The following is a 26,644-nucleotide window of genomic DNA, read 5'->3' on the forward strand; positions in this document are numbered from 1 at the left end:
TTTATAGCTATTTTAGTTATTGCATTAACCTCTTACTGACGCGTGACGTAGTAGCACATCACATGTCGGCTACGGGTGATTGATTTCAGTGTGTTTAAAAGTGCACCAAGAATGGACCAAGAACTCACCGTGTGACCTTTTGAGGGCGTGTGCAGTTTCTATTGCTGCTTAAATCTAATATTCGAAGTAAAGCAAAGTTGAAAATATTCTTGCTTTATACCTACCCTACTGTTTTGTATGTACACTTCTTCCATACTCCAAGAGCTGTAGACTTAAAATTTTATTATTATTTATTGTTTTATTTTAAGACTGTAAAGCAAAAGTTCTGAAAAAACCTGAAGTGAATAAGAAAATGTTCTTCATTATTTTTCAATAGTTGTGATGGATGTCAGATGTTTCCCATTCATGGGCCTCGATTTAAATGCCGAAATTGTGATGACTTTGATTTTTGTGAAACCTGCTTCAAGAATCGTAAACACAACACAAGGCATACATTTGGCAGAATTAATGAACCAGGTAAGTAACATTAACTATTACAATTATTTTTCTGCAGAATATTACAGCTGGAGGCTTATAGGCTAGCCGTATTCCAACATGGGGAATACTGCAAGTCTCAATGTTACCAAGAAAGCCTGGAAGTTTGATACTTTTCATCCCATTTAGGCATTGTTCTGACATTTAATATTATTAGAATTTATATTCTGCTGGTGGCTTCTAGTTACTAGTTGTAACCAGAGAGACAATACATTCCTAAGGCAGTTCTGTTGCCCTAAGTGAGATCTTCTGTGCTACTTGTGAATTGGGAACGTGTGAGCTCTCAATATTTTCCTCACATTCTGTCTACTAGGATCTCGGGATCTTTTTTGTTGCGCTTTTCTGCTGTTGTTGATAATATTACTGATATTTTTTTTTGTAATTTTTTTTTCTCCCTTGTCAGGTCAATCTCCGGTGTTCTGTGGACGCTCTGGCAAGCAGTTGAAGCGGCGGCACAGCGGCCAGAGGGGCATGTTACTGGATGATTGGTCAAGGATTGTAAAAAACTTAAATGTCTCCTCCTCAGCAAACCAGGCATCACGTCTTATTGATGGCAGTGACCAGTGCTGGCAGTCTTCTGGCTCACAGGGCAAGGCAAGATAGACGGACGTTGGATCCTGTGGGAACCTTAAATGTTAGAGCCATTCCCCTCTGCGTTCAGATTTCCGTTTTGCAGTTTTTTTTTAAAAACTGATAAGTAACAAAACTATTTTTCCCATTGATTTTAATAGACTGTTAAGGATGTCCATTAGTTTCCGGATTTATATCTCCCATTAGAACTTCCATTATTTGATAGTTGGAATAAGTTGGATGGCTATTAAAATAATGAAAACTGACACTAACGGAAAGCAAAATACGTTTTTCAAAGGACTTCTACTGTCAGATTACCTGATGGTAGATGACTATTACCTACCATCCCTGGGTGTCCAAAGCTTCATTTCTTATATCTTTGCATGACCATTTCTAAGATATGAAAATTAGCTTGTGGTGCTCTGCAGAGCACATCAGGCACAACTGTAATATAATACCAGCCGCGTTCTGAGAGCCGGCAATGCCATAGCTCTTTTCAAATCTCACAGGCTCTCATAATGCGGCTGGCACGGCCCCGGGCGAGTATAAATTATATTACAGTGGAGCCTGAAGGTGCTCTGCAGAGCAACGCTAGCTAATTTGCATATCTTATAAACTTATTTTTTTACAGAAATGGGTCAATGCAAAGAATATAAGAAATAAAGCTTTGTACACACGGGCACGGGACTGGGAGGTACATAATAGTTATCTACCATCTAGGTAATCTGATGGTAGATGTCCTTTAAAGAAACTGCAAAATGGAAGTCAAAACGTTGTGGGAACCAACCCTAAATGCTTTTGGGTTACATAAGTCTCCTTTGCCTCTACAGCACTGGATCAGGTTGGAAATCTTTCCAGATGTCTTGGTACACAGACTGATGATGATTGTGGACCCTGCGGACAGCAGCTATATGCCTTCTTTAGTTGTGGTGTCAGGTAGACTACCAGTAATTGCATAAAATGTATTTATTTTACTGTAAGATGGACAATTAAAATAGATTTTTTTGCAAACTTTAGGTGGTAATTCCCTAAATAACCTAATTGAGTTAAAAACAATCAACATAAATCCTACAGACATGAGTGTACTTCTCCTCAGTGACTGTACAGAGGTAAGAGATGATCAGCATATGTGATTAAAATGTAATCTCATTTGGTAGGTTGTGTAATAATCTGTTCCATTTCTTATTAAGTATCACCGATACATTGAAGTTGCCATAAAACAGTGTCGGAGTTCGGGTATCGATTGTAAGATCCATGAATTAAGTATCATAGGGCAGATCCGGGCAGAAGATGAAGACCTGGCGACTGTGCCCTTTCTCGCTTCAGATAATGAGGAGGAAGATGATGATAAAGCCACTAGTGGCAGGTACATGATTTGTATTTATGCATCTCTGTTGTTTTAAGTTCATAAAACTACATCACATGTACCCTTCATGGAATCATAGATATAACTCCTATGACAATGGTAGCGATTATGTGAACAGGGCCAAAGCGGTAAAGCACTTGCTTAGTCCAAATGTGTGGCCACTATTGTCATTGCAAAACTATGTGCAGTCCTGCAGAACAGGAGATTACAATGACATCGAAACCCCCACTAATGTAGTTGTCTGGGATCCGTAAATTGAAGAGAAGAGAGCCCCACATGAGTACCCCACCATGCATATTATAGCAGCTGTGGTTAGTTTAGCACACGGGCTATGTGACTAATGAATTGGACGGCCACAACATGAGGTCACAGCTTTTGGACTTCCACCAGGCAGTTCTTGCAATATATCTTCAATGTTTTAGTGAGACAACTCTTGCTAAGAGCTGATACTGTTATGTAAGTTGCACAATGATGAAATGTTTTTTTTTTTCCCCCAGCTTTGTCAGAAAAAAAGCAGCCACTTTGGAATCGGCAGCAACCATCAGAACAAAAGTGTTTGTATGGGGCCTAAATGACAAAGATCAGCTTGGAGGACTGAAGGGATCTAAGGTAAAAATAGATTTTTGTATTATGCTAGCAGCTAATATCTCTATACTCTTAAAAAAAATGGCTACTCACATTCGGGTAGATCATGTTGATGCAACCTGTCAGTATTCTTGGTGCAGAGCACTATTCAGACGGTCCCAACTTAACAATGCATGACTTAAAGACGACACCTAGTTAAAGACTGACTCCTCTGGTCATTGTGACCTCTACTGAAGCTCTCTGGATGTTTTACTATAGTCCAAGGCTGCAGCAATCAGCTGTAAAGTGTCGGTAATGAAGCTTTATTGATCATCCTTATTCTCTTGACGGCCCCAAACTTTGAATATCCAATTGTGACAGGGGCAAATTTTTTTATTTTTTATGGAGTTGCTATATATACTTGAGTATAAGCCGAGGCCCCTAATTTTACCACCAAAAAGTGGGAAAACCAATTGACTCCAGTATAAGCCAAGGATAGGAAATGCATGGTTGACAGCCTCCCAATATATAGGCTGCCAGCCCCCAGTGGTATATAGCCAGCCAGCCCCCAGTAATATGTAGCCTGCCAGCCCCCAGTGGCATGTAGCCTGCCAGCCCCCAGTGGCATGTAGCCTGCCAGCCCCCAGTGGCATGTAGCCTGCCAGCCCCCAGTTTGCCCACTACATAAAAAAACAAACTTCCATAGTCACCTTCTGGCGGTCTCCAATGCTCGGCGTGGGTCCCAATGCTCCCGTCCCTGTGGCTGCTCTTCTTTCTTCTCTCTGCTGTAACAGCCGTCAGAGACGTGTCCGTTTGCTCTGCCAGCCGGCGCACACTATGACATAATTAGCGGTGGCACCCACGAGTATATACGGTAGTTATTAATTTTTTGTAGGAAATGGGTATAATTTATAAGAACACCCTGTAGTTTCTTTTGGTATCAGACTTTCACAATAATATTCCTACAGTATAGTAAATTACAGATATTATTGTTGGTGCTTCTTTCAAGACAAAACTTGTACTCGGGTCTATGACCTACTGATTTGCTTTTCATTGATATATATTTGTTGGGTGTACATGTACACATTTTCTGAGGCAGTTTTTGAAGCCAGGTGCAGAATTAGGACAAGAGCATAGATTCTGTCAGCTTAAAGGACACCTGTCATCAGGTCTGTGTCACTTGTCCTGTCACCACTTCTGTTGGAACAGCTCACAAGGATCCCATCCTAGACTTTATCTAGTCAATTCATACATTAATCATTGTAAAATCATCTATTCTTTATTATGTAAATGAGGCTGGTCACATGGTCAGAGGCAGTGATGTCACTCCTGTTCTCCCTCCACTCTCCTTCCCCTGCTCAGGTCTGTGTGTAATTTATAGTAAAGCATTGCTAGTGTGTGTGCTGTATCTGCTGACATGCTGCATCCTCCTAATACACAGAGACACAGACATCAGCTACACAAGTACCATTTGCATACAGCTTTAGAACCTCATTGCTTAAGTATACAGGCATGTAGAGGGACAATGAAAAGATAGAAGCAATGCTCTCTGATGGCAGTTTATGAAAATATATTTAGTTTAGGGGGTTATTTTGCCTGACGAGTTCTCTTTAATAATGATACATGAAAATGATGTTCTTTTATACTCAATAAAGTTCGCCAATGCCATGAATTTCACTTTTTTTTGCAGATTAAAGTTCCTTCATTTTCTGAAACCTTGTCTGCTCTAAATGTTGTACAAGTTGCTGGTGGATCCAAAAGCCTTTTTGCAGGTATTTAGAATCCTCTTACATTATTAGTAGTGTATCTGTTCCACCCTATTATACCGGTATACATGTAGCTTTCGCTCTGCAGCTATGCAATGTACTGGTATCCATGTAGTTACACTTCCTTAGTTTTGCAATATACTGGTGTTCATGTAGCTGTTCCATTCTAGCCATGTAATGTAATTATATTTGTGTAGCTATAATGTCTACTGCTATCCATATAACCACCTATGAGTTAGCTAACCATCTTTGTTTCTTGTGCCTCTTGTACATGACACTGTTTCATGGACTTGATGCTGATTTGGATTTGTTTATTCCCATCTTCAATGTGCAGTGACTGCAGAGGGGAAAGTATATGCATGCGGTGAAGCGACCAACGGGAGATTGGGATTAGGCATTTCCAGTGGCACAGTACCTATACCAAGACAAATGACAGCCCTCAGTAACTATGTAGTGAAGAAAGTTGCTGTACATTCAGGTTTGTAATGTACTTTTATAACCACTATTTTACAGATTATGATTATAAGCATTGACATTTATGGAAATTGCTCTATTTAGGTGGAAGACATGCAATGGCTTTAACTGTGGATGGCAAAATATTCTCCTGGGGCGAAGGAGATGATGGCAAGCTTGGCCACTTTAGCAGAATGTGAGTTTGTTGTTATTATACAGGTTTTTTTTTATGGATTGAAATGTTCAAGTGATTTTATGAATAAATCATAGATTAAGTTATTAAGGTTTTCTGCCTATATTGTATTGTCACCTTGCAGTATGACAAGCACCTTTTTTGTGCTTCTTTAGGAACTGTGATAAACCAAGATTAATAGAAGCCCTGAAGAGCAAGCGTATCCGGGACATCGCATGTGGCAGTTCTCATAGTGCTGCCATAACATCCAGTGGGGAACTGTATACCTGGGGTTTGGGTGAATATGGTCGACTGGGTCATGGTGATAATACAACTCAACTGAAGCCAAAAATGGTAAGAATGTAGTTCTTCATTTGTAACTACTCTTGAGATATCAATGGTTATATCAATATACAGGCGGTTCCCTACTTAAGAACACCCCACTTACAGACGACCCCTAGTTACAAACAGACCTCTGGATATTGGTAATTTACTGTACTTTAGCCTCAGGCTTCAATAAACAGCTGTAAGAGTTACCAAAGGTGCCTGTAGTGAACATTTATTGTTAATCCTGGTTGTTAGGACAATCCAAATTTTTTTAAATCCAATTGTCACTGAGATCAAAAAAATTCGGTCTTATAAAATATACAGTTCCGACTAAACCTTATATGTAACCCTGTGACTGCCTGTATATTCACAAATGTCCCTTTTGTCGTATTGTTACCCATTTTACACTGATTTTACAATGGTTGTCCTCACTCGATCGTTTCAGGTTTTGATATTGCCTTGTATTTTCTGACCACTTTCAGATAAAGGTACTTCTGGGCCATAGAGTCATTCAGGTTGCATGTGGAAGTAGAGATGCCCAGACACTGGCACTGACAGATGAAGGTATGTTCACATTTAGACTAAAGATAATACATGCACCACCATTCTGGAACGGGAAGTAGTGAATAACATCTGTAGATTGGGACTTGAATTTATAAAATGCTATACATGCTGGTAAAGGTGGACAGGGGTTAATAAATATGGTGTTGCAGTAAAGCTGTCAAGCAAGAACAGTATATGATTGTGAGGATTAGCTGACATTTTCTGGACTCTTAGGAGAGAGAGTACTGCTTATCCTGCCTATACACATTGATTTACTAATACATGGATAGCAGAAGTGCTCACAGTAGTCCTTTCAATGTTTGCTCTTTACTTAAAAATCTAGCTTCAAGTCTTCTAAATCTTCGCTTAACTCCCTGTTCATACGCTGCTATCAGAAACAGCAGCAGAATAACTTAAAATGGTTGCAGCAAGTTTATATGTTATGAGTGATCGGTGAGGGTCCGACTGCTTTGACCCCCACCCATCAGGAGATTGTAGCAATTTGCTGAGAATAGTTCTTAGTAATCAGACCCACAACCATCAGAATGTTCTCTCCTTTCCTGTGGCTCATGCTTTTTAAACTGTACTTTAAAAGTTACCAATAAATAATTTTTTTGAAAATTTGAACTTTACTTATATGTTATTTTTCCCAAGGACTTGTATTTTCTTGGGGCGATGGAGATTTTGGAAAACTAGGCCGAGGAGGAAGCGAAGGATGTAATGTCCCCCAAAACATTGAAAGGCTCAATGGTCAAGGCGTGTGCCAGATTGAATGTGGGGCTCAGTTTTCCTTGGCGTTAACCAAATCTGGTGTTGTCTGGACATGGTAATAGACAAATCTAGATCCCTAATGTGTATTTTATTGTATTGTATTGTAATGTCAATAGTTGCAAGGTTCAGTTTCCTAAATCATACACACAAACGTTGAACCTTTACATTTGCTATTGGGTAGGTCACTGATACAGGAAATCTTTCCATGTTTCAGGGGGAAAGGAGACTATTTCCGATTGGGTCATGGCACCGATGTCCATGTGAGGAAACCACAAGTTGTTGAAGGCCTCAGAGGAAAGAAGATTGTACATGTAGCTGTTGGTGCCCTGCATTGTCTTGCAGTAACAGAAACTGGGCAGGTCAGATTGTCTTTCTACTTGTTACTTCTTCTGTGTAGATTGTAACCTTTTCTAATAAACAATGTGTAGGTACAGAATTGTATTAATGTCTGTATATTTGCAGGTATATGCATGGGGTGATAATGATCATGGGCAGCAAGGTAATGGTACGACAACCGTCAACAGAAAGCCTACCCTTGTCCATGGCCTGGAAGGACAGAAAATAACACGTGTGGCTTGTGGCTCATCTCATAGTGTGGCCTGGACAACGGTGGATGTGGCAACCCCCTCTGTTCATGAACCTGTCCTATTTCAAACTGCCCGAGACCCTCTCGGAGCCTCCTATCTTGGTAAGCCATACATATTTTATAGTACTGAGCTTGTTAATGGTTTTGCTATACGCTTGCATTAGGTAAAATTGTCCACCAGGGGCTGCAAGGAAATTTTTTTTTTTGTCATGAATTTATGTTTACATCGATATCTTACCTGAATCTCTGAATATTGTTGTCTTAATGGTAACATTTCCTATTCTTAAAAAGGATCACATAATGAGGAAAAACATTGATTTAGGATTGGTCATGGAAGTTTAGCAATTTAAGAGCCCTTTAGTTATATCTATTGCACTGCATAATGGTTACTCTTTTCAGGGAAAAAAAAAAAGTAAATATCCTATGACATCAATATAAAGAACTGGATAGAGTTGGTGTATTTATTTTGGTTACAATTTGAAGAAATATAAAGTCTATAAAGCTTATTTGTTCCTTTTTAAGGTGTATCATCAGACGCAGAATCTTCATCTTCCTCCAGCAACAAAATCAATGGTGTGAACAATACCAAATCAAACCGCCCATCCCTTGCAAAGATTCTTCTCTCTATTGATGGGAACTTGGCCAAGCAACAAGCGCTTTCTCACGTTCTTACTGCATTGCAGATTATGTATGCTAGGTAGGAGTTACTATCCTGACAATTTTTTTTTTGTTTTTGTGATTTCACGCCGTGAGAATGTCTTTATGAAGTAATTTGCATTGAAACAAGTTTTTGTTAGTGATCTGGAATTCCCTGGTCAGATGTATTATATGGTAATTGTTTTGTGGTGCTATGACTGTACTCGCTTACAATCGCACCCAGAAGAAATCTCTTCAAGATGCAATCTGTGAGAAAGAGAAGAAGCGGGAAAAACGGACCCTTTGAGAAAACTAATCATTGGTTTGAGATTGGGATTTAGGAGAAGCTTGTTTTTGTGTAGCTACTTTAACATATTTTCTGGGAATATTTTCATTTATTTAATTCTGAAGCCTTCTAGAAAATTTTAGAATTCATGCCTTTATGTTTGACATTTTTGTAGACTCTTCATTGTACTTCTACAAATGGCTTAAAAATATATTTAAAAATTATATATGTACTAAACAGGCGACCTCATGAAATCCTCTTTACAATGGACGCCAACTGATCACAGCAGGTCTAGGTTGTTTGTTGCATATAACTTGCAGAATACACTTTGATGCAGCCAAATTGCTACATATGGCATATGCAGAATTTGGTGTTACAAATTGTATATATATGGTTATGAAGCTGATCACACATGACCACCTGTGGCTATAATACTCCTACTAGAACAGAATATTAAAACCGTTGTCTTTCTGTTTTGTTTTTCTTTTGTTGTTTTACCCATCTTTCCAGGGATGCTGTTGTTGGAGCTTTGATGCCAGCCAGTATGATAGCTCCTGTGGAGTGCCCATCTATGTCCACTGCTCCTCCTTCAGATGTATCTGGCACATCGAGCCCCATTAACAGTGATGATGTAGGCTTGGCTATGGATTTAGAAGATCGCTTGAGTCCTAGTCCTTGGCAAGACCGACGTGGAGAGGTAAACCTTGCAGGAAAAACCTTTGTCCAGTTTATAGTCTAGAATGATAAGCTATACAATTTAAATTGAATGCATTCATTTTTGTTTTGTTAAGATGGCCTCGTCTGAAGATGCAGTGACCCCTTCTGCTGTGACTCCATCAGCTTCTGCTGCTTCTTCTCGACCTTTTATTCCTGTTACGGATGATCCTGGAGCAGCGAGTATCATTGCTGAAACAATGACTAAGACCAAAGAAGTAAGTTTTCTTGCTTTTGTTTTTTTAAGGGTGCTTTAGAAAAGCTGGTATAAATACTTGAAATAACTGTGTATATGTACTTTTTTTGTCTAGGATGTGGAGAGCCAGAATAAAGTGTCAGGCCCAGAACCTCAGTGCCTGGATGAATTCTCCAGTTTACTTGTGCCCGATGATACTAGAGTCTTAGTTGACCTCCTGAAATTGGCAGTTTCTAACCGAGCTGGAGAGAAAGGGAAAGAAGTTCTCTCTGCTGTTCTGTCTGGAATGGGCACTGCATACCCACAGGTCAGTGCATCCTGTTCATGGTGACCATAAACCGCGTTGTGAAGATGATTTATCTGTCCTATTAGATCCTATTTTCATCTTTTAAGGGGTCATCCTTATCTCCTTGGCTTGTTTAGATGGCTGAACATGATCTTGTCTGATCTCAAACATCTGTTTGCAATGCTCACCTTCGGCTTCCTGGCAGCGTGTGCAGAGATATGTCTATGTGCTCTGCCTGCACGCACACACGCATGACATAATCGGGCCTGGACACTCTGCGTGATAATGTGTGTGCGGGCAGAAAGCATAGACTTTTAAGTACATTTAACAAATTATGGGGAACCTTTATAAATAAAATAAATGAAGACATAACAGAGTGATTACATTGTCATATGAAACAATAGTATTTAGGTCCCTGCTCGTAAGAGCCTACAGGCTATATGAGGATGAAAAGTTTATTTAAGAGGCAAAGAGGGATATTTATCATACGCCGGCGCACGAGATGGCCCCTCGCCCCAGTGCGAAATATCAATAGTCTTGGGCCTTTTGATGTATCGAGCAGGGTCCAGCACAGCGTTTATTTCTACACCAGGTCCTGCCTGGCGTAGAAATAAACGCAGCTGGTGACTTATCGCGTGTGAAAAGTCGCCGGCTGCAGCGAGTGTGCAGGCGTGGGGACAGTGAAGCCCTGCGTCAGCCCACTTCCGGCCGGCCGTGCCCTCCGCTCGCCCGACCAGGGCGAAGGTGCCGGATTGGGCACTAAGCAAGTGGTAGCATTTGCGATTATTTCGGGGGTACCACGTCAGAGCATAGGCCCTGATAAATATGCCCCAAAGAGCTTATATAATGGTCCAGCGATTCTTTTATACACATTATCATCCCTGTTGAAATTGTCAGGTGATGAGCATGCCTTCTGAACTGTCCTTATTGTGGGGACCCCATTGACCCTATTAATTCAGAAGTGAGTAATTGAGATGACTATTCATGCTTTGAAAATCTTTTATTTCTGTTCTGCTAGTGCTTTCTTTACGGTTCATAGTTTCTTGAATGGTAGTGAGTTTTTTTCTTTTTAATGTTAATATTCCAGGTAGCAGATATGTTGCTTGAGCTGTGTGTCACAGAACTAGAAGACGTGGCTACAGATTCCCAGAGTGGCCGTCTCTCATCACAACCAGTTGTCGTAGAAAGTAGCCACCCATATACAGATGACACATCAACAAGTGGAACAGTGAAAATACCAGGTAATCCCTTGTAATTGAGTTCAGTTAACCAGCATGTAACCTATACTATTATTGTGTAAAACCCTTTTATGTTCTTTTGTAACCCATGGCCATGCCGCATATTTACAAATGAAAACCTTTATCATCGTGATGGATTTTGGTTACTCACTGTCCATACACATTACTATCTTGGTTTAATAAGTACAGTACTAAAGTAGAATTGTTGTACTTTATATTGCAGTTATCATCTTCCGTTTAAAAGGGGGAAAAAAGTGAAATCTATGAAATCATTCAGCTATCCAAAAATTCATAGTTATCTGATGCTTTCCATTGAGAAAGGTGCATAGCTGGGCTGTCACTGATAGCACCCTGCTCAATCTTTTGGGTAAAGGTGTGGATTTGGGGATGGGGGTTGCTTGCTCTGGGGAAGTTGTCCTAGACCTGAGAGATTTTTGTATTTTAACACACTTGAAATTATTACCATCTCTTAATGTGTTTTACACTAAGCATGCAAAGCCAAGACCGCAAAATTACTATAAAACTGTGGTCACAGTTGTATTAGACCATGACCTGATGGCAGTTGTCCTTGTCCCTAGAAGCTCCTCTCTGGGCAGTTCAGGTGAAAACAAAATAACATGGTGCAGCTCCTTACATGATATTGTAAAGATGGCGTTGTGCGCTCTAATATGGTCCATTTATAGCGCAGAGATGTAATTGCTGAAGTACTAAGAAACAGTGCTGCAGCAATGGTAGACAGATGTGATTATTTTTGCTTCAGCAATGACATCACCACTGCAGCAAATGTGAAGAGACAACAGCGCCAAGCAGTGATGCTAAATTTGGCAGATGAGTAATGATAAGTTTATTTCTCCATTATTAATATTACCTGCATGTATTCTCTGCTTATGTTCGCCACCGTTAACCCCTGCGCCATTACAAATTACATGACGGTGCAATTTTACAATTAAGAGGGTTTTACAGGATTCATTAAAGGGGTTGGCCACTTTACTTAATGTTCTTGTTAATGTGTGTATGTAAATGTGGGAGGCAGGATATTAGGTAATTTACCAATATTCATCTATTAATTGTTCTGCACTGCTTTCTATATATGTAAAGTGAAGCCTCCTGACTTTTACCTCATCAGCCAAAGATTTCTGTTCATAAAATGGCTGCAGATGGGAGTGTCATGTGATTTATATCTGTTCACTAACAATAACCCTGCCAGGACCATATGATATTATTCATGAATACAAGATAAAGGGTGCATGTGCTCTGCATGTCCATTTTAGAAACTGAAGGCTTAACATTTCTTTGAAAACATAACACCTGGTTCCCCAGTCTCATCAGTGAAAAAACACTGACCCTGATGAACGATGAGTTAAGATGGGAGACTTTAAAGGGAACCTGTCACCAGGAGACCCATTTTTAGCACTCCCCCAGTCCCCACAGAGCATAGTACATACACTGTGTTTTTGTATAAAAAATTGGTTTTACAGAAAAAAAGATATGTTATATTGTACCTTTCGTTAGCATCTGTTGTGTGACTAGGCAGTTGCCAATTGGGAGGGGCTGGAAAGGAGCAGTTTCCCCCCACCCTTGGGAAACATGTGACCTTTTCAAATATATGAATAACTCCGCTCACTCGGGATTGGCTGTAGAGGAGCAGGGGGGGTTTTTTAATACAAAAACACTTTGGCAGTGTGTGTACTATACTCTGTGGGGACTGGGGAGTGCTAAAAATGGGTCTCCTGGTTCCCTTTGGTTCCCTTTAATTTAGATGTCAAGAAAGCAGTGTAGAACTTTGAATAGATGTATATTGACAAATTACCTAATCCTGCCCCCCACACTTAGACACACCATTTTTTTTTTCATTTGGCTCCAGGGCGTATAGACCTCTTTGTAGTGTTGTAAGGAGTTTTAGTGTTGGCTTTGTTGTAATGTGGAGTGCATTTGCGAAAACAAATGAACGGCTTAGGAATAAGCCACAGCCACTTTTGTACAAAATTCAGTGAACTTTACACACAGACCATAGAAAAGAAATAGAGCTACTGCAGAAGAAGTTTTTTATAAATGCTTTGTTATGTATATGGGATATTGGAAACAGCGGATTGCTCTACTAGACTTGCTTAGCTTTTAAGGGGCTGTCTGCCGCTCCATTGATGGGCCTTCTCATTAAGGTAAAGTAAGGAGAAATAAGGGGCTCAGTCATCAGTGTTGATTCCCTTGAGCGGAGGTGAACCCAGTGGTCCCAGGATATGTGGCTGGAGAGCACCACACAATATAAGAACAGGCTCTAATGACACCCGGTCATCAAGGTGCAGCCCCTTACTGTCTGCATCAGTCTCCCATCAAGGCAAGAAATGGAATTGCAAATAAAGTTTGTAAAACTCAGAATGTGAACCGTTTTCATACAATCTCTCAGCTATTCTTAAATTGTCACTCTCTCTGTAATTTGTGGAATGGCAGGGACACATCAGGCTCATTTATCGGGTTTGGCGCTGCTTAATGACCAATAAGTGGAAATAAAATATCTGCAGGCATAAGGTACAGTAAATGTGTAACCGGGGGAAATGGTAATTTATCCGAACTTTTCAATGTCATTTATTCCAATAATTGTCTCCATGCAAGAGTTACAATTTGTTACTTTATTCCTAAAGCTATATTTTATGTGACATTAGCAAAATCTGGATATTATAGTGATCATCACCATGAGTAAGATTTTAATGGAATTGCTTACACATTGGAGATGCGGTGGCAAATTGTGTAGGTGCAAAGCATCTGAGGAGCTGACGGCTCATGGGATCATTACATTTCTTCTACAGGTGAAATAACCGAGATGAGAACCACAAGATCTGGGGAAAAATGTTCCTTTCCCAGAATATCTTAACATGTTGCAATAAAATGCAGATTTTAAGCACCCCCCCGTAGCTTGAGAAATGACACAGCGGGCCAGCGTTCTGGGTACATGAAGGCACTGTTGCCATAGCAATATATTGTCAATGCAGAGGTTTAAAGTACCAATGGCTGCAGAATCAGTGTTTGGTCACCTGAAGCTAATATCATAATGGTTTTCTAAAGCTCCGCACATCCCAGGGTAAAGAGCACAATGTTCTGGGACCCCTGGACATGAATGAATGTACATACGACTGTTCTCTGCTGCCAGGAACGTGTTGCCCTCTGTACTCCGCAGCTTGTCTTTTGGGCTTCTTTTACAAGAAGTTGAAGTCGAAAGGATTTACAGACATTTACCTCTGGCAGATGCCGCTGTATAATTTATACTATGGTATCTGTCACCCGCAGACGTAGATCATTGGCACAGAATTTCTCTGTATGGTATACAATAGATTGTTATGCTATTCCATACAACAATAAGCGTTACTACAGTGCACATTATACTGGCCAGACACAGGCTATAACCACTGTGTATTCTAGCTTTTGTTTGGCTTTGGATCCATATTATAAGTGCATAGAGAGGCTTCCCTATAGCACCTATTCACTATGTAGTATCTCTACATGTGGTAAAGCTACCGGCTTACCATTTAAAGGAAATCTACCATTAAAAATCCATCATAAGAAGATCCATACTCACTGTGTCTGGATCTATGTTATCTATGGCCCCCTTCCTTCTAAAGTTTTAAAATTATGCTAATGAGTCTGTAGTGCTATGGGGGATCCTTTGTTCTGTAGCTTCACTGGCTGTTACAATGTGGAGGAGCAAGTCTTACCCTGCTCCCTCAGCACTACACCCCTCCCTCTGCCTGCTGCAATCTCACACAGTGGGAGGGGGAGACAAGCTCCTGCACAGTGTGACAGCTTGTGGAGCTGCAGCACGGCGGGGCTCTGGTAACACCCTTCCCCCAGAGCCCTTCTGGTTCATTAGCATATTTCAAAAGTTGATTTTAGAAGAAAGAAGACAATAGATAACAGATTTGGGAAGATTACCACAGTCACAGTTCCTTGATCTATGAGTAAGTGTCCCTGGTATCTCATGATGGATTGTGTTGTAGCAGTCGTGCTGTCCATGGGGGCATGGTGCGATTTGATAAGGTTTCTTGCAGACCACTGTTGTACTGTAGTTATAAAGGGTTACCCCAATCTGAAATGAGCCACGTTTTATCACAATAACATGTGATTGTTCCTGCAGATTTTAACTATTTCATTGACAGCTAAAGGAAGTCTACCAAAGTCACCAAATGGTAACCGCATTGTGTAGGACTCCTAATAAGCCTTTCAGTCATACATTAGCTGTTCTCCAGTTTTCTGACATTTTTCTGTGCACGCTTGCTGCTGCACCCAGTCCGAAGAATATGTCTAGAAAGAAGTGTGCACGCAGTATGCTATATTTTTGTAGTGTGATACCAGTAGACACCCTGTCCAATGCACTTTGTAGTGCTTGACTCTCACATGGGTAAAGAAGTTCCCATGATTACCCATGGAGACGCATAAATTCAGTGTCATCTAAAGCTTAAGATTCCAAAGTTGAATAAATGTACATTATAGTCCTTCATTTTAGCACTTTGACATCAAAGCAAGGAATGATCAACACCAGAACAATATCCAGCCCTACCCCCCCCCCCCCCCCATTTCAGGGCGTATCCGAGCATTTTCCATAATCATGTTTGCCTTCAGCCACATGAACAAAATACATTAGTAATTGGCAGTCATGTGACTGTATGTTTGATAACCCCACTATTACTATGATAATATTGGATGTAGTGACGGTGTTCTATTTTGTGTGTATTTTTTCTAAAATAGTTTTTTTTGCTGTCTGTGTGCAGTTTGTTTTAGTGAATATAAAAAAACATAGTGTATATTACTGTATGACAAATTCTGTTAAAACCACATTACTCTCTTTATGGTTGTTTAGGTGCTGAGGGCCTTAGAGTAGAATTTGACCGCCAGTGTTCTACCGAGCGGCGACATGACCCACTTACCATAATGGATGGGGCCAACAGGATAGTTTCAGTCCGATCAGGTGATGTGCAAAGTGTTGATAGAACATTTCACTCTTTCCATATTCACTTCACATATATATAGATATACTGTACTAGAAGTGTCAGTACTAGCACAGGTAGAAGTTCTTTTTTTCATTCTGCATGATTGTTAAAAAAAAAGAAACAAAACACTAGCAGACCATACACGAGACAATTATTTTTTGTCAATTAACGTTTTAAGAGTAAAAAGTATTAATGTATTAAACTAACTCTTACGGGATCCCTGGTTGTTGATTATGTGAAGAGCATTGGAACAGCTCTTGTTTCTATAATATCAGATCTTAAACGTATCTGAAGGAAAATTGTTCTGTGTACGTCTGCAGTTTCTAGTTTCTTAACTGTTACGCTGTTAACACTTTTCGTTTAGTAGGTTTAGGTGTATGTAAAATGATATGTTGATGTTGAGATTATCCAAAAACCCTCCAATAGCAAAAAGTCAGCTTCTGATTAGTCTGTCAGAATGCTATACATTGCCAACATCATCTGTAGAACTGTTATTTTCAGTACAAAAGGGTTTTTTTTGCAAATCCCATGTGGGATCACGGTGTTGAGACCCCGACAGGTCTCGAAGATGAGGGCTGACGAAAATCTCATAGAGATGAATGGAGCAGAACAGTCATTTGAGGCCGTCTGCTCCATTAATCTCGAGGAGCGACGAGGGGTCAGACAGAGGCACCTGGGACCCCATCGGACCCCTCGGTCTCGTGATCTTTGGGGATCACTAACCCTCACTGGTCAGCAGGATAGGCCATATCCTGTGGATAGGGCTAAACTTGTTTTGTGGGAAAACCAATTTAAGTATGGTATACTAAATTAAAACTCATTTTATTTCCATATTAAGATCTAATTGCTGAGATTTTCTGTGGAAATAAAACTACTAGATTCCATACTGCATCTTGTGATCGACAGCAATGATAGACTTCCAGCCTAATTCTGATACAGAACCACAGAGCTCCCTGTCTTGTATGTCGTGATAAATTGTGGGTGGCCACTGGGCTCAGTTTAATAACTAAGCCAGCCTCCTTCAAGGCTCCATTCATCTCTTCTGAGCTCTCCGATCACGTGACCTTGTGTGATAACCAAAAAAGAAATGGAGTTGCTGATGGATGATATTAGACCTTAAGGACCCAACATAAGCAGTATTGTGGCATTTTCTTCTTTATATAGCAGCCAGTGTTTGACATAAGACGCTGCATGCTTATACAATGACATATATACAGGGATTCCATCAGAAGGACAACTTGGACAATACTCACAAAGTAGAAGTCAATTTTAACCAAAAATATAGCTGTACGTTACGTGAAAAAATTGCAAGGAATAGCAAAGCTGTTCTGGTGATTTATAAATAAGCCTCGTTTTTATGGTGCTGCCAAAATATTAGAATATGTTCATTATATTATGCTGGAAAGTATTTTCCAATTTTGTGGTCCAGATAAGATATCAGCAGCTGCTCTGTGCCTGGTTGACATACATCTTCCAATATAGATATGCAATGTGCAAAGGTATCGGCACTAAACCTTGAGACTTATTTATTCATCCCCAGAGATTTTTCCATTCTGTAGTTCAGTGACACATAACTTGGAATATCACTAGTATGACATGCTTGACCATTCATCTCTCTGTGGACATCATGCCTGGGTGGTTTTGCGTCAGTCTTTTGTGCTATTGGAATATCCCAAGTTGCATGGATGTGTTACATACGTGTTGTTAAGTGTTTTTGGTATCAGTATGTGCATTTTTTTTTTTTTTTGCATGGGTATCCCGTTTATCTAGAAGTTTAATTTCTTCATTGGATTTTGACTCTAGGGTGTGCCAGAGGTGACAAAACTTGATTACATTATCCTAGGAAACTTCTTACATCCATAAATAAAGTTTGGCACCTCAGCCTACCACTCTCTAGACATTTTACCTTCTCCTCATCTCAATACTAGGGGTGGCTTTGCCAGCATCACCAATGTAGTAACTCATTTTCCTGCAATGCTTATTTGGTAGGCCGAGAATGGTCAGACTGGTCCAGTGAACTGAGAATCCCTGGAGATGAACTGAAGTGGAAATTTATCAGTGATGGATCCGTCAATGGTTGGGGCTGGCGCTTTACAGTTTATCCTATTATGCCAGCTGCAGGTAAGAGCTGATTATATTTTACTTATCTTTTGGTGGGTTATGACATTCTACATTATTATAAAGCATCCACCTATAAATAATTTTGTTTCTTTACTGGAAACCTAATATTAATTGTATCTTAGGCCCAAAAGACCTTCTGTCAGATCGGTGCATCCTGTCTTGCCCATCTATGGATTTAGTCACTTGCCTTTTGGATTTCCGATTAAATTTTGCTTCCAATCGAGGAATAGTTCCCCGTCTGGCTGCTTCCCTTGCTGCGTGTGCTCAACTTAGTGCTCTTGGTATGCAATAAAATTTTGTATTTACTTAGTATAAACTTGTTTTATGGATTTTGTTTGTCCATAAGTAATTTTTTTGTGTATTGCGGCCCCTTTTTAGCGGCAGGTCACAGGATGTGGGCTTTACAGAGGCTGAGGAAACTTCTTACAACAGAGTTTGGACAGTCTATTAACATCAATAGGTTACTTGGAGATGGCGAATCTGAAGCACGGGCCATGGTAAGCCAAACTATTCTTCTTTTCATCTCTACAGTCTTTTATGGATCTCTCAGTAAAGGTTTCATAGAAGAATGTGACTACAGCCACTAGGGTAGTGGTACATATCTAATAGTATAGTGTGGCTTCTCTTCTTTAAAAATCTGTAATCTTTCTCTGTTTTGCACGTAATATCATCTTTTTTTCAGAGTTTTACGGGCAGTGCTCTCGCTGCCTTGGTGAAGGGGCTTCCTGAGGCTTTGCAAAGACAGTTTGAATATGAAGATCCAATTGTTAGAGGTGGGAAGCAGCTACTGCACAGTCCATTCTTTAAGGTAATGTACTTTGATTAATAGGACTTTTTTTGTTCCCTTGAGAGAACTTCTACCTGCTTTGCACGGACAAGTGATTGATTTGAATAGGCAATGTGTACAGCTTAGTTCTGTGTTGGCGCTGACCTGTTCTTAGTATGAGGGACCGCACTGTGAACGTGCCTAATATGGGCCAGGGAGCGAGCCACAGGATACAGAATCAGCTACTGCTTGTACATAGAGCTAGTGCAGAGCAAGGCTGGGAAGACACAGCACTGGAGATCTGCATCATACAGTTATCTACTACATCACAAAGAAAAAAAAAATATATTCGAAAATGTATACCTACATCTGAATCAAAAGAAGAACACATGGCAGCATCACAGTATGTGTACATATATATCCAAACAACACGCACCCTCCTCTTGCTATGGATTCCTGTGGCAACCAACCAACCAAACAAAGGCAGCCAGAGGGGCTAGGTAACTGCTAGCTTCTAGCCTGTTACCGCTGCAGATGGCTAATGAGTGTAAATTAGTGAGAGGCTTTTTTTGGTTTGGTGCATAGCTGGGCAAAAGTTTGTAGACTTTACAGTTGTATTTTAAGGCAGAGAACAGTTTTTACTGCAAGTCCAATATGAGAAGACATGTATATGAGTGAAATGTTTGTGTAAACCATATATTTTACTCAGGCTTTATATACTTTTCTATCTGGCAGGTTTTGGTGGCCCTTGCTTGTGATCTTGAGTTGGACACTCTTCCGTGCTGTGCAGAGACTCACAAGTGGGCATGGTTCAGGAGATATTGTATGGCTTCAAGAGTTGCTGTTGCATTAGACAAGCGAACACCTCTGCCTCGGTTGTTCTTAGATGAGGTATCCTTTTTGTTTCCATCTTGTGACCATGATATTAAATTGAAAGAAGAAATGACTGTATAACTTTTTTTTTCTAACCTCAAATAATAACCGGTTTTGTGTGAAGGTTGCAAAGAAAATCCGCGAGTTGATGGCAGATAATGAGAATATGAATACAGTCCATGAGAGCCATGAGGTGTTCAGGAGAGAACAGGATGAGCAGCTTGTCCAGTGGATGAACAGGTATCTTTTATTTTTTAATGTACACAAATTCATTGCCATATTAAAAGCTTTTGACCTTTACATCAAAACATCTGTTTTTGAAGACGACCCGATGACTGGACCTTGTCGGCTGGTGGCAGTGGCACTATTTATGGCTGGGGTCATAATCACAGAGGGCAACTTGGAGGCATTGAGGGGGCAAAAGTCAAGGTACCAACTCCATGCGAAGCCTTGGCTACACTAAGACCTATCCAGTTAATTGGAGGAGAGCAAACATTATTTGCCGTAACAGCAGATGGGAAGGTAATGACGTTGTTAAATGTTTGTCCTCTGCTGAAATGTGAAATCCAGTCTTATTCATTTTCAATTCTAATTTGATTTTTTATTTTATATTCTAGTTGTATGCTACAGGATATGGGGCTGGTGGTAGGCTGGGCATTGGTGGCACTGAATCTGTCTCTACCCCCACTCTGTTGGAATCCATTCAACATGTTTTTGTGAAAAAAGTTGCAGTTAACTCTGGTGGAAAACATTGTCTAGCACTTTCCTCTGAGGGGGAGGTGTATTCATGGGGTGAGGCAGAAGATGGAAAATTGGGCCATGGCAACAGAAGGTAAATGAAATGTAACGGAGTATATATAATAGTATTGGCTCCTCAGAATGTACACAACTTGGTGCCTCAAGTAGCTCCTCTTTCCTTTTGGTTTGCAGAATGGAAGATTAGATGATATCGTTTTTTTTCATCCTATTTAATATTGTAGATCTTTTACTTCTCTGTCATGTCATGAGTTGCTTTGTTCTTCGTTTTCACTGTTGCATTTGCTCTTTCAGCCCATGTGATAGACCCCGTGTTATTGAGTCTCTGCGAGGTACAGAAGTTATAGATATAGCTGCAGGTGGTGCGCACAGTGCATGTATCACAGCCGCCGGGGAACTGTACACCTGGGGGAAAGGGAGATACGGCCGTCTTGGGCATGGAGATAGTGAAGATCAGCTGAAGCCCAAGCTGGTGAGTATGCTATACAATAGTTCCTCTAGTGGCAATATTATTTTTAAAGTTGGACTTTTATACGTTTAGACTGTTCAAAAAAAGTAATGGTTCAAAAAGTCTGAAACGTCAAAGCAAATATGATTGGTAAAAGTTATTATGAGTGCTGCGCCTGTGCGGACCACAAAGTAGAGAGCAGCTAATATTTCTGTATTTATGCATGGCGCTGCATGTAGTAGCTTTTAGACCAGTTGTTTTCTCCAGCCATAGACCTGTACTGCGCCTCCATATGTTTTGGGACATTGTAAGCTTAATGCAATTACAAGTTTCACTTACCAAAAAAAAAAGACCAATATATGTTGAATATGTTGTAACCTGAGCCCATTGTAACTTAAATCCAATTTTGGCACCTTCTCACGCATTTGATATTTCTACATGGCGTATTCTACAATAAAAGGACTCAAGGAGCAGTCAAACCAACTTAATAACCCCCCACTGCAACGAAAGTCTCCCCAAGGCCAATGTACTCTAAATGCCATGTACATCACAATTTCCTCAGGGATCAATAAAGCTTTATTGTATTGTATTGCTGACTGTACAAAGCATAACCCTTACCTTTTACAAGGGTTTCCATATCACTAAAATGATAACCTCCATTAATCATTTTCAGCTCTATGTAAAGGCTTTCTTGTCACTCTCCAGGTGGAGGCCCTACAAGGATATCGTGTCATAGACATTGCCTGTGGTAGTGGGGATGCACAAACCCTTTGCCTGACAGATGATGACACTGTCTGGTCCTGGGGAGATGGAGATTATGGAAAACTCGGAAGGGGTGGCAGTGATGGCTGCAAAGTACCTATGAAAGTAAGTGTTTTCTTGACGGTTTACACATTTGTCAAAATTGTCATTTGTTTGCTTGGTGAATCTCAAATTCTCTTGTTCAGACCTTATGTTTTTCCTATTGTTTTTTTATTTATTATTATTATTCCAGATTGATTCTCTGACGGGACTCGGAGTTACCAAAGTGGAATGTGGATCTCAGTTTTCTGTGGCTCTGACAAAGTCTGGTGCTGTCTATACATGGTATGTTTAATCTTATTATATACTACATAAATGGAATATATTGAATTTTTTTTTTCTAGTAGTAGCATTTTTTTTTTTATCATTGACCTTTTTACCAATATCAACCAATTCACCTTGGACACACTTTCGACTTGCTTTTTTTTCTTGCTCTCATTCTGATAAACTTCTACTATTCTAATGTGATCCATAAGAAACTTTTTCTAAAACTCTGATATCACTGAAAAGAATCATGAGGTAGGGTATAGAATATCCTTACTTGGAGTTCCTTTTTTCATGTTAAGTTACCTATTTATCAAAATCTTCTTTAAAGGTATGTGCAAATAACCTGAGAAGAGTTGCTTTTTTTCAGACCCGCCTGATCTAGAGTTTTATAGTAGCTAATATACTGGTTCTGGTGTCATTTTAAAGATGAGAATTTAATCTTTTAAAAACCATACCAGAAATACAGCCAGTTAAGAAATCATTGGAAATGTGAACTGTAGATCAATATTAATCACTTTGGCTTTAATTTTCCATATTTCCAGTTATCTATCACTCAGAAGCAGAAGGGGTTTTCAAAGATTAAATTATCATCTTTATAATGACACCAGAACCATGGTTGTAGCTAGCAAAGAGCCCAAGATAGTGACATCTCAAGTGATTCTCCTTTCCAGACTCTCAGCATGACTTTGCATTTATGAAAATACTGTATATTCTTGTGTATAAGCAGAGGTTTTCGGCACAAAAAAATTGCTGAAAAACCTCACCTCGGCTTATATACGAGTCAATAAAAAAAGAAACTTATATACTCACCCTCCGGTGCCCCCGATGCTCAACCCAGCTCCCCGATGTTGGTGCAGATTCTCTTCTGTCTTCCCTGCAGCTCCTCTTCTTTCTTCCATCTTCTGTACAGCCGACAGGGACGTGGCCATGTTATCTTCCTGGCCGGCGCATAGTATGATGCGACGGGCAATGACGTCATAGTATGCCCTGGCCAGGAAGATAACATGGCCGCGTCCCTGCCGGCTGTACAGAAGACTGAGGAAAGAGGAGGAGCCGTGGGGAAGACCACGGCTGGCTGTATACTACAGGGGGCAGGCTGGGCTGGCTGTATAATACTGGGAGGGGGGGGGCTGTGACCAATGCTTTTCCCACCCTTGGCTTATACTCGAGTCAATAGGTTTTCCCAGTTTTTGGTGGTAAAATAAGGAGTATCGGCTTATAATCGGGTCGGCTTATACCCCAGTATATACGATAACCCACCCAAAATAAATTCTTAATTAAAATTTAGGACTAAAACCATTGCCTTTATGTCATGATGTGAATCCAATGAAACCCTGCATATTCAGGAGTTACTTGCATTTCCCCGCCTCCTAGATCTTGATTGACAAGTTTCAGTGTTACAGAACTGCTGCTATGTGGTACATTGAGTTAAAGCATTGGTCACTTCATGTCATGTGACCAAGGTGACATCATCTAAGGTCCTGTGACATTTACACACTCTACCCCATGTACATATCTGATCACATGAAATCACATCAGCCTCCATGGAATATGGGGAGTATTAGAAGTTCACAGAGGCATGCTGTAAGCATGCCATGATACTGCCATGTGATCAGATATATGCATGGTATACAGTTTGCTAATGTTAGGAGTCTAAAGGGCCTGTTATGATGTCACCTTGGTTACATGACATGCTGAAAAGAAGCATGGTGCATTGTGAGATGTGGATGGGAGGGTCCAGTCAAGCAGGACAAGTCTTGTCTGATATATAAGATAAAGTGGATTTATGGGCTCTATAGAAACCTGCCGCTAGCTGTATTTGTGAAAATGTGGTGATGCATGCCAATTTTCAGCTGTGCGTTTTATTGTACAGGGGAAAAGGTGACTACCATCGGCTCGGTCATGGATCGGATGATCATGTGCGGAGACCACGGCAAGTCCAGGGACTTCAGGGGAAGAAAGTTATTGCGATTGCTACAGGGTCACTGCATTGTGTTTGTTGCACGGAGGATGGTAAGTGCTGTTGTATTTTTTCCTTGCTTGCATGGTTTCTTCTTTCCTATCTTGCTTGCTGGGAAAGAGGGGGGAGAATGGCGCTTTTCGAATAAAATTAGTTTGTCTTTGATGCTAGACTTTATAGCCCATCTCACAGTGGAAATAGCCAGCATTTATTACTTGTTCCCTGAGGATACTGTGGGTTTATTGGTTCCTCAGTTTTCTAATATTTTGTCAAGGCTTCTGTCTTCATATAATCTCAGCACCACTGCTTGTAATCTGCTGAGAAGATCTAATCTATGTAGTTTGTTTACTCCTGTTGCTGCTTCAATTTAAATTTACAGGCGATGATTTTATCCTTATTCAAGGCAGGTCCAAAGAGATTTCTGGTTAAACTTTCCAGCCAACCATCTATTTTATTTCCTGAAGTAGTGCGTGCAGTAAAGGTGTACCAGCAATGGCAGATATACAAATATGTATGCGCATTTACACCCAGGCACTCGCCTTTTACGCTAGGATTCTATTTTGGAGTGTGAAAGGATTCTGCACTAAACTGTGCTGACCTTACACAATTGCATGTTGTAAACCCAACCTACTGTACACATGTGAGACAATGACCATACTATTAACATATCTATTATCTACTGTATGACTCGCATATCAATGGCAAAATTCAGCTCCTGCTTCTTTGCTTAAGGCTACATTCACACATGTATGGGGGACGTATATATGGCCGAAGTATATACGACGTATGTAGAACCCCCATACACTTCTATTGCCCCCTTGCTTATTCAAACTTCCTTAAATAATTTAACCAGTAATACCTGCTGTTAAAGGGTTAAAAGTACTGCCCATATTGCCTAAAATGATCTACCACTTAGGCAATATACCTTAATTACAGCAGTTTTTCTGATATGCAAATGAGTATAGATGTGTCATACTCTGAATAGAAGAGTCACACTATCCTCAGGCTGATGGTGAACTCGGCCTCCATCTTATAGTTGACAGCACTGTGTCTTTTCATAGGAAGTCCTCCCTCTGTCCACTTCCTGTCCTTTCCAGAATGCTGTCACTTTCACTGCACAGTGTATCTAGCAGTGAGCACTGTGTGTAAAACTACAGATTTTATGCAAACCTCAATGGGCGGGGCCACACGGCAGTGGGTGGTGCCAACATAGACAAAGGAAAAAAACTTTGGGGAAAGATTTTACTGGTGGGCGCAGGCAGATTTATGCTGAGATGCCCGTTCTTGATGACAGGTTCCTTTAAATCTCCACCTCCCAATACACCCATCCTTTCATCCCTTGTGAGTTATTGTCCAGGGCAATGCCTGGCTGCAACTAAGTAAAGATTATCTTGGCTCATGTCCCAAATGCCCTTTCCTTTTCTCTTTTAATAAATGTTTTCACATGTATGAGTAATACACCCGTATCTAAATTCTTTAAACCTGGGACCTATTCCTAGAAATCTCTGGAATATATTCCAACACATACTAGACTTGCCTGACAAACATATGTGACACAGTTGTCACAGCTGTGCCCCACGCACGGCACATTCTCATAAACCTCTATTCCAGTGGGGCATAATTGTAGCAGTGACTTCCATCACAAGTAATAAATGTCATACCTTCGCTACACAACCCGATTTCACATCTTTTCAGTTTTACAAGGGGTAATGTGAATCATTTGCATCCTTTCAGGCACACTCATACAAAGATCTGTTAGCAGGCTTTCTATCACAATAGTGTACTGATGGCCGCTCTATTTCTGTACAGATTTTCCTCCTCGTTCCCATTGTGTCTTAGCTCCGGTCGTGGTTTTTTTAGTATATCAATCTAATAACTAAGAATGAAACCATGCTGGCACTGCCGCGTCAACATGGGTACTTTCCCAGAATCCTTGAACATTTAGGAATTGGAAACCTAGTTCCTCTCTTCCGCTCCTCTTTATACAAGTTCTTATTTTTAAGGTGAAGTATACACTTGGGGGGATAATGATGAAGGACAGCTTGGAGATGGAACCACAAACGCTATTCAGCGCCCTCGGCTTGTTGCAGCTCTTCAGGGTAAAAAGATAAATCGTGTCGCCTGTGGATCTGCTCACACCTTGGCCTGGTCTACTAGCAAACCTGCGAATGCTGGCAAGCTCCCCATACAGGTAACCTGCCGCTTACTAGTCCATGGAATTCGTCTCACTGCTGGGTATTAGCAAAGAATTGGCCCTTTTGAGTTGTATCATAGGACACACTGTGCCCACGTGAAAATGGCTTATTTTACAATTTTTAAAAAAAATACATTTGTATGCATAATTAAGTTGGAAGGCATTTACTTTTGCAGGTACCCATGGAATATAACCACCTTCAAGAGATAGCGATTATTGGATTAAGGAATAGATTGCTGTTACTTCACCACATCTCTGAGCTCTTTTGTCCGTGCATACCCATGTTTGATTTGGAGGGAAAGCTCGATGAAACGGGTCAAGGTCCCTCAGTTGGCTTTGATACACTGCGTGGCATTCTTATCTCCCAAGGAAAGGTACATATAAAAGTGTAATTACTAGAAAAGCTTTATAATGCTTTCATGAGTTAATATAAAAGAATTATACATCTTCTGAACTATGGCACTTAGAAAC

At 40.4% G+C, this 26,644-nt stretch overlaps 1 protein-coding gene across 4 annotated transcripts in view; it reads left to right on the forward strand.

The window, feature by feature from the left end:
• HERC2 (HECT and RLD domain containing E3 ubiquitin protein ligase 2) overlaps positions 1-26,644 on the forward strand; it is a 109,684-nt gene that overhangs the window by 68,366 nt on the left and 14,674 nt on the right. For 3 of the 4 annotated variants that reach the window (XM_072135681.1, XM_072135683.1, XM_072135682.1), the window contains exons 52-85: positions 377-516; positions 938-1,128; positions 1,935-2,040; positions 2,122-2,213; positions 2,295-2,470; positions 2,968-3,079; positions 4,725-4,806; positions 5,135-5,278; positions 5,359-5,449; positions 5,602-5,779; positions 6,235-6,316; positions 6,950-7,121; positions 7,281-7,425; positions 7,529-7,754; positions 8,175-8,349; positions 9,085-9,271; positions 9,366-9,506; positions 9,600-9,791; positions 10,858-11,011; positions 15,858-15,965; positions 17,977-18,108; positions 18,231-18,389; positions 18,487-18,605; positions 18,791-18,916; positions 19,610-19,765; positions 19,872-19,987; positions 20,071-20,269; positions 20,365-20,579; positions 20,798-20,975; positions 21,657-21,818; positions 21,946-22,037; positions 23,893-24,032; positions 25,983-26,170; positions 26,350-26,547. In XM_072135681.1, the coding sequence (XP_071991782.1) occupies positions 377-516; positions 938-1,128; positions 1,935-2,040; positions 2,122-2,213; positions 2,295-2,470; positions 2,968-3,079; positions 4,725-4,806; positions 5,135-5,278; positions 5,359-5,449; positions 5,602-5,779; positions 6,235-6,316; positions 6,950-7,121; positions 7,281-7,425; positions 7,529-7,754; positions 8,175-8,349; positions 9,085-9,271; positions 9,366-9,506; positions 9,600-9,791; positions 10,858-11,011; positions 15,858-15,965; positions 17,977-18,108; positions 18,231-18,389; positions 18,487-18,605; positions 18,791-18,916; positions 19,610-19,765; positions 19,872-19,987; positions 20,071-20,269; positions 20,365-20,579; positions 20,798-20,975; positions 21,657-21,818; positions 21,946-22,037; positions 23,893-24,032; positions 25,983-26,170; positions 26,350-26,547 (5,074 nt within the window). The remainder of the gene's footprint in view (positions 1-376; positions 517-937; positions 1,129-1,934; positions 2,041-2,121; positions 2,214-2,294; positions 2,471-2,967; positions 3,080-4,724; positions 4,807-5,134; positions 5,279-5,358; positions 5,450-5,601; positions 5,780-6,234; positions 6,317-6,949; positions 7,122-7,280; positions 7,426-7,528; positions 7,755-8,174; positions 8,350-9,084; positions 9,272-9,365; positions 9,507-9,599; positions 9,792-10,857; positions 11,012-15,857; positions 15,966-17,976; positions 18,109-18,230; positions 18,390-18,486; positions 18,606-18,790; positions 18,917-19,609; positions 19,766-19,871; positions 19,988-20,070; positions 20,270-20,364; positions 20,580-20,797; positions 20,976-21,656; positions 21,819-21,945; positions 22,038-23,892; positions 24,033-25,982; positions 26,171-26,349; positions 26,548-26,644) is intronic. The other variant, XM_072135684.1, reaches the window with a different exon arrangement.

The sequence above is a fragment of the Engystomops pustulosus genome, chromosome 2, assembly GCF_040894005.1.
Source record: "Engystomops pustulosus chromosome 2, aEngPut4.maternal, whole genome shotgun sequence".
Taxonomy (NCBI): domain Eukaryota; kingdom Metazoa; phylum Chordata; class Amphibia; order Anura; family Leptodactylidae; genus Engystomops; species Engystomops pustulosus.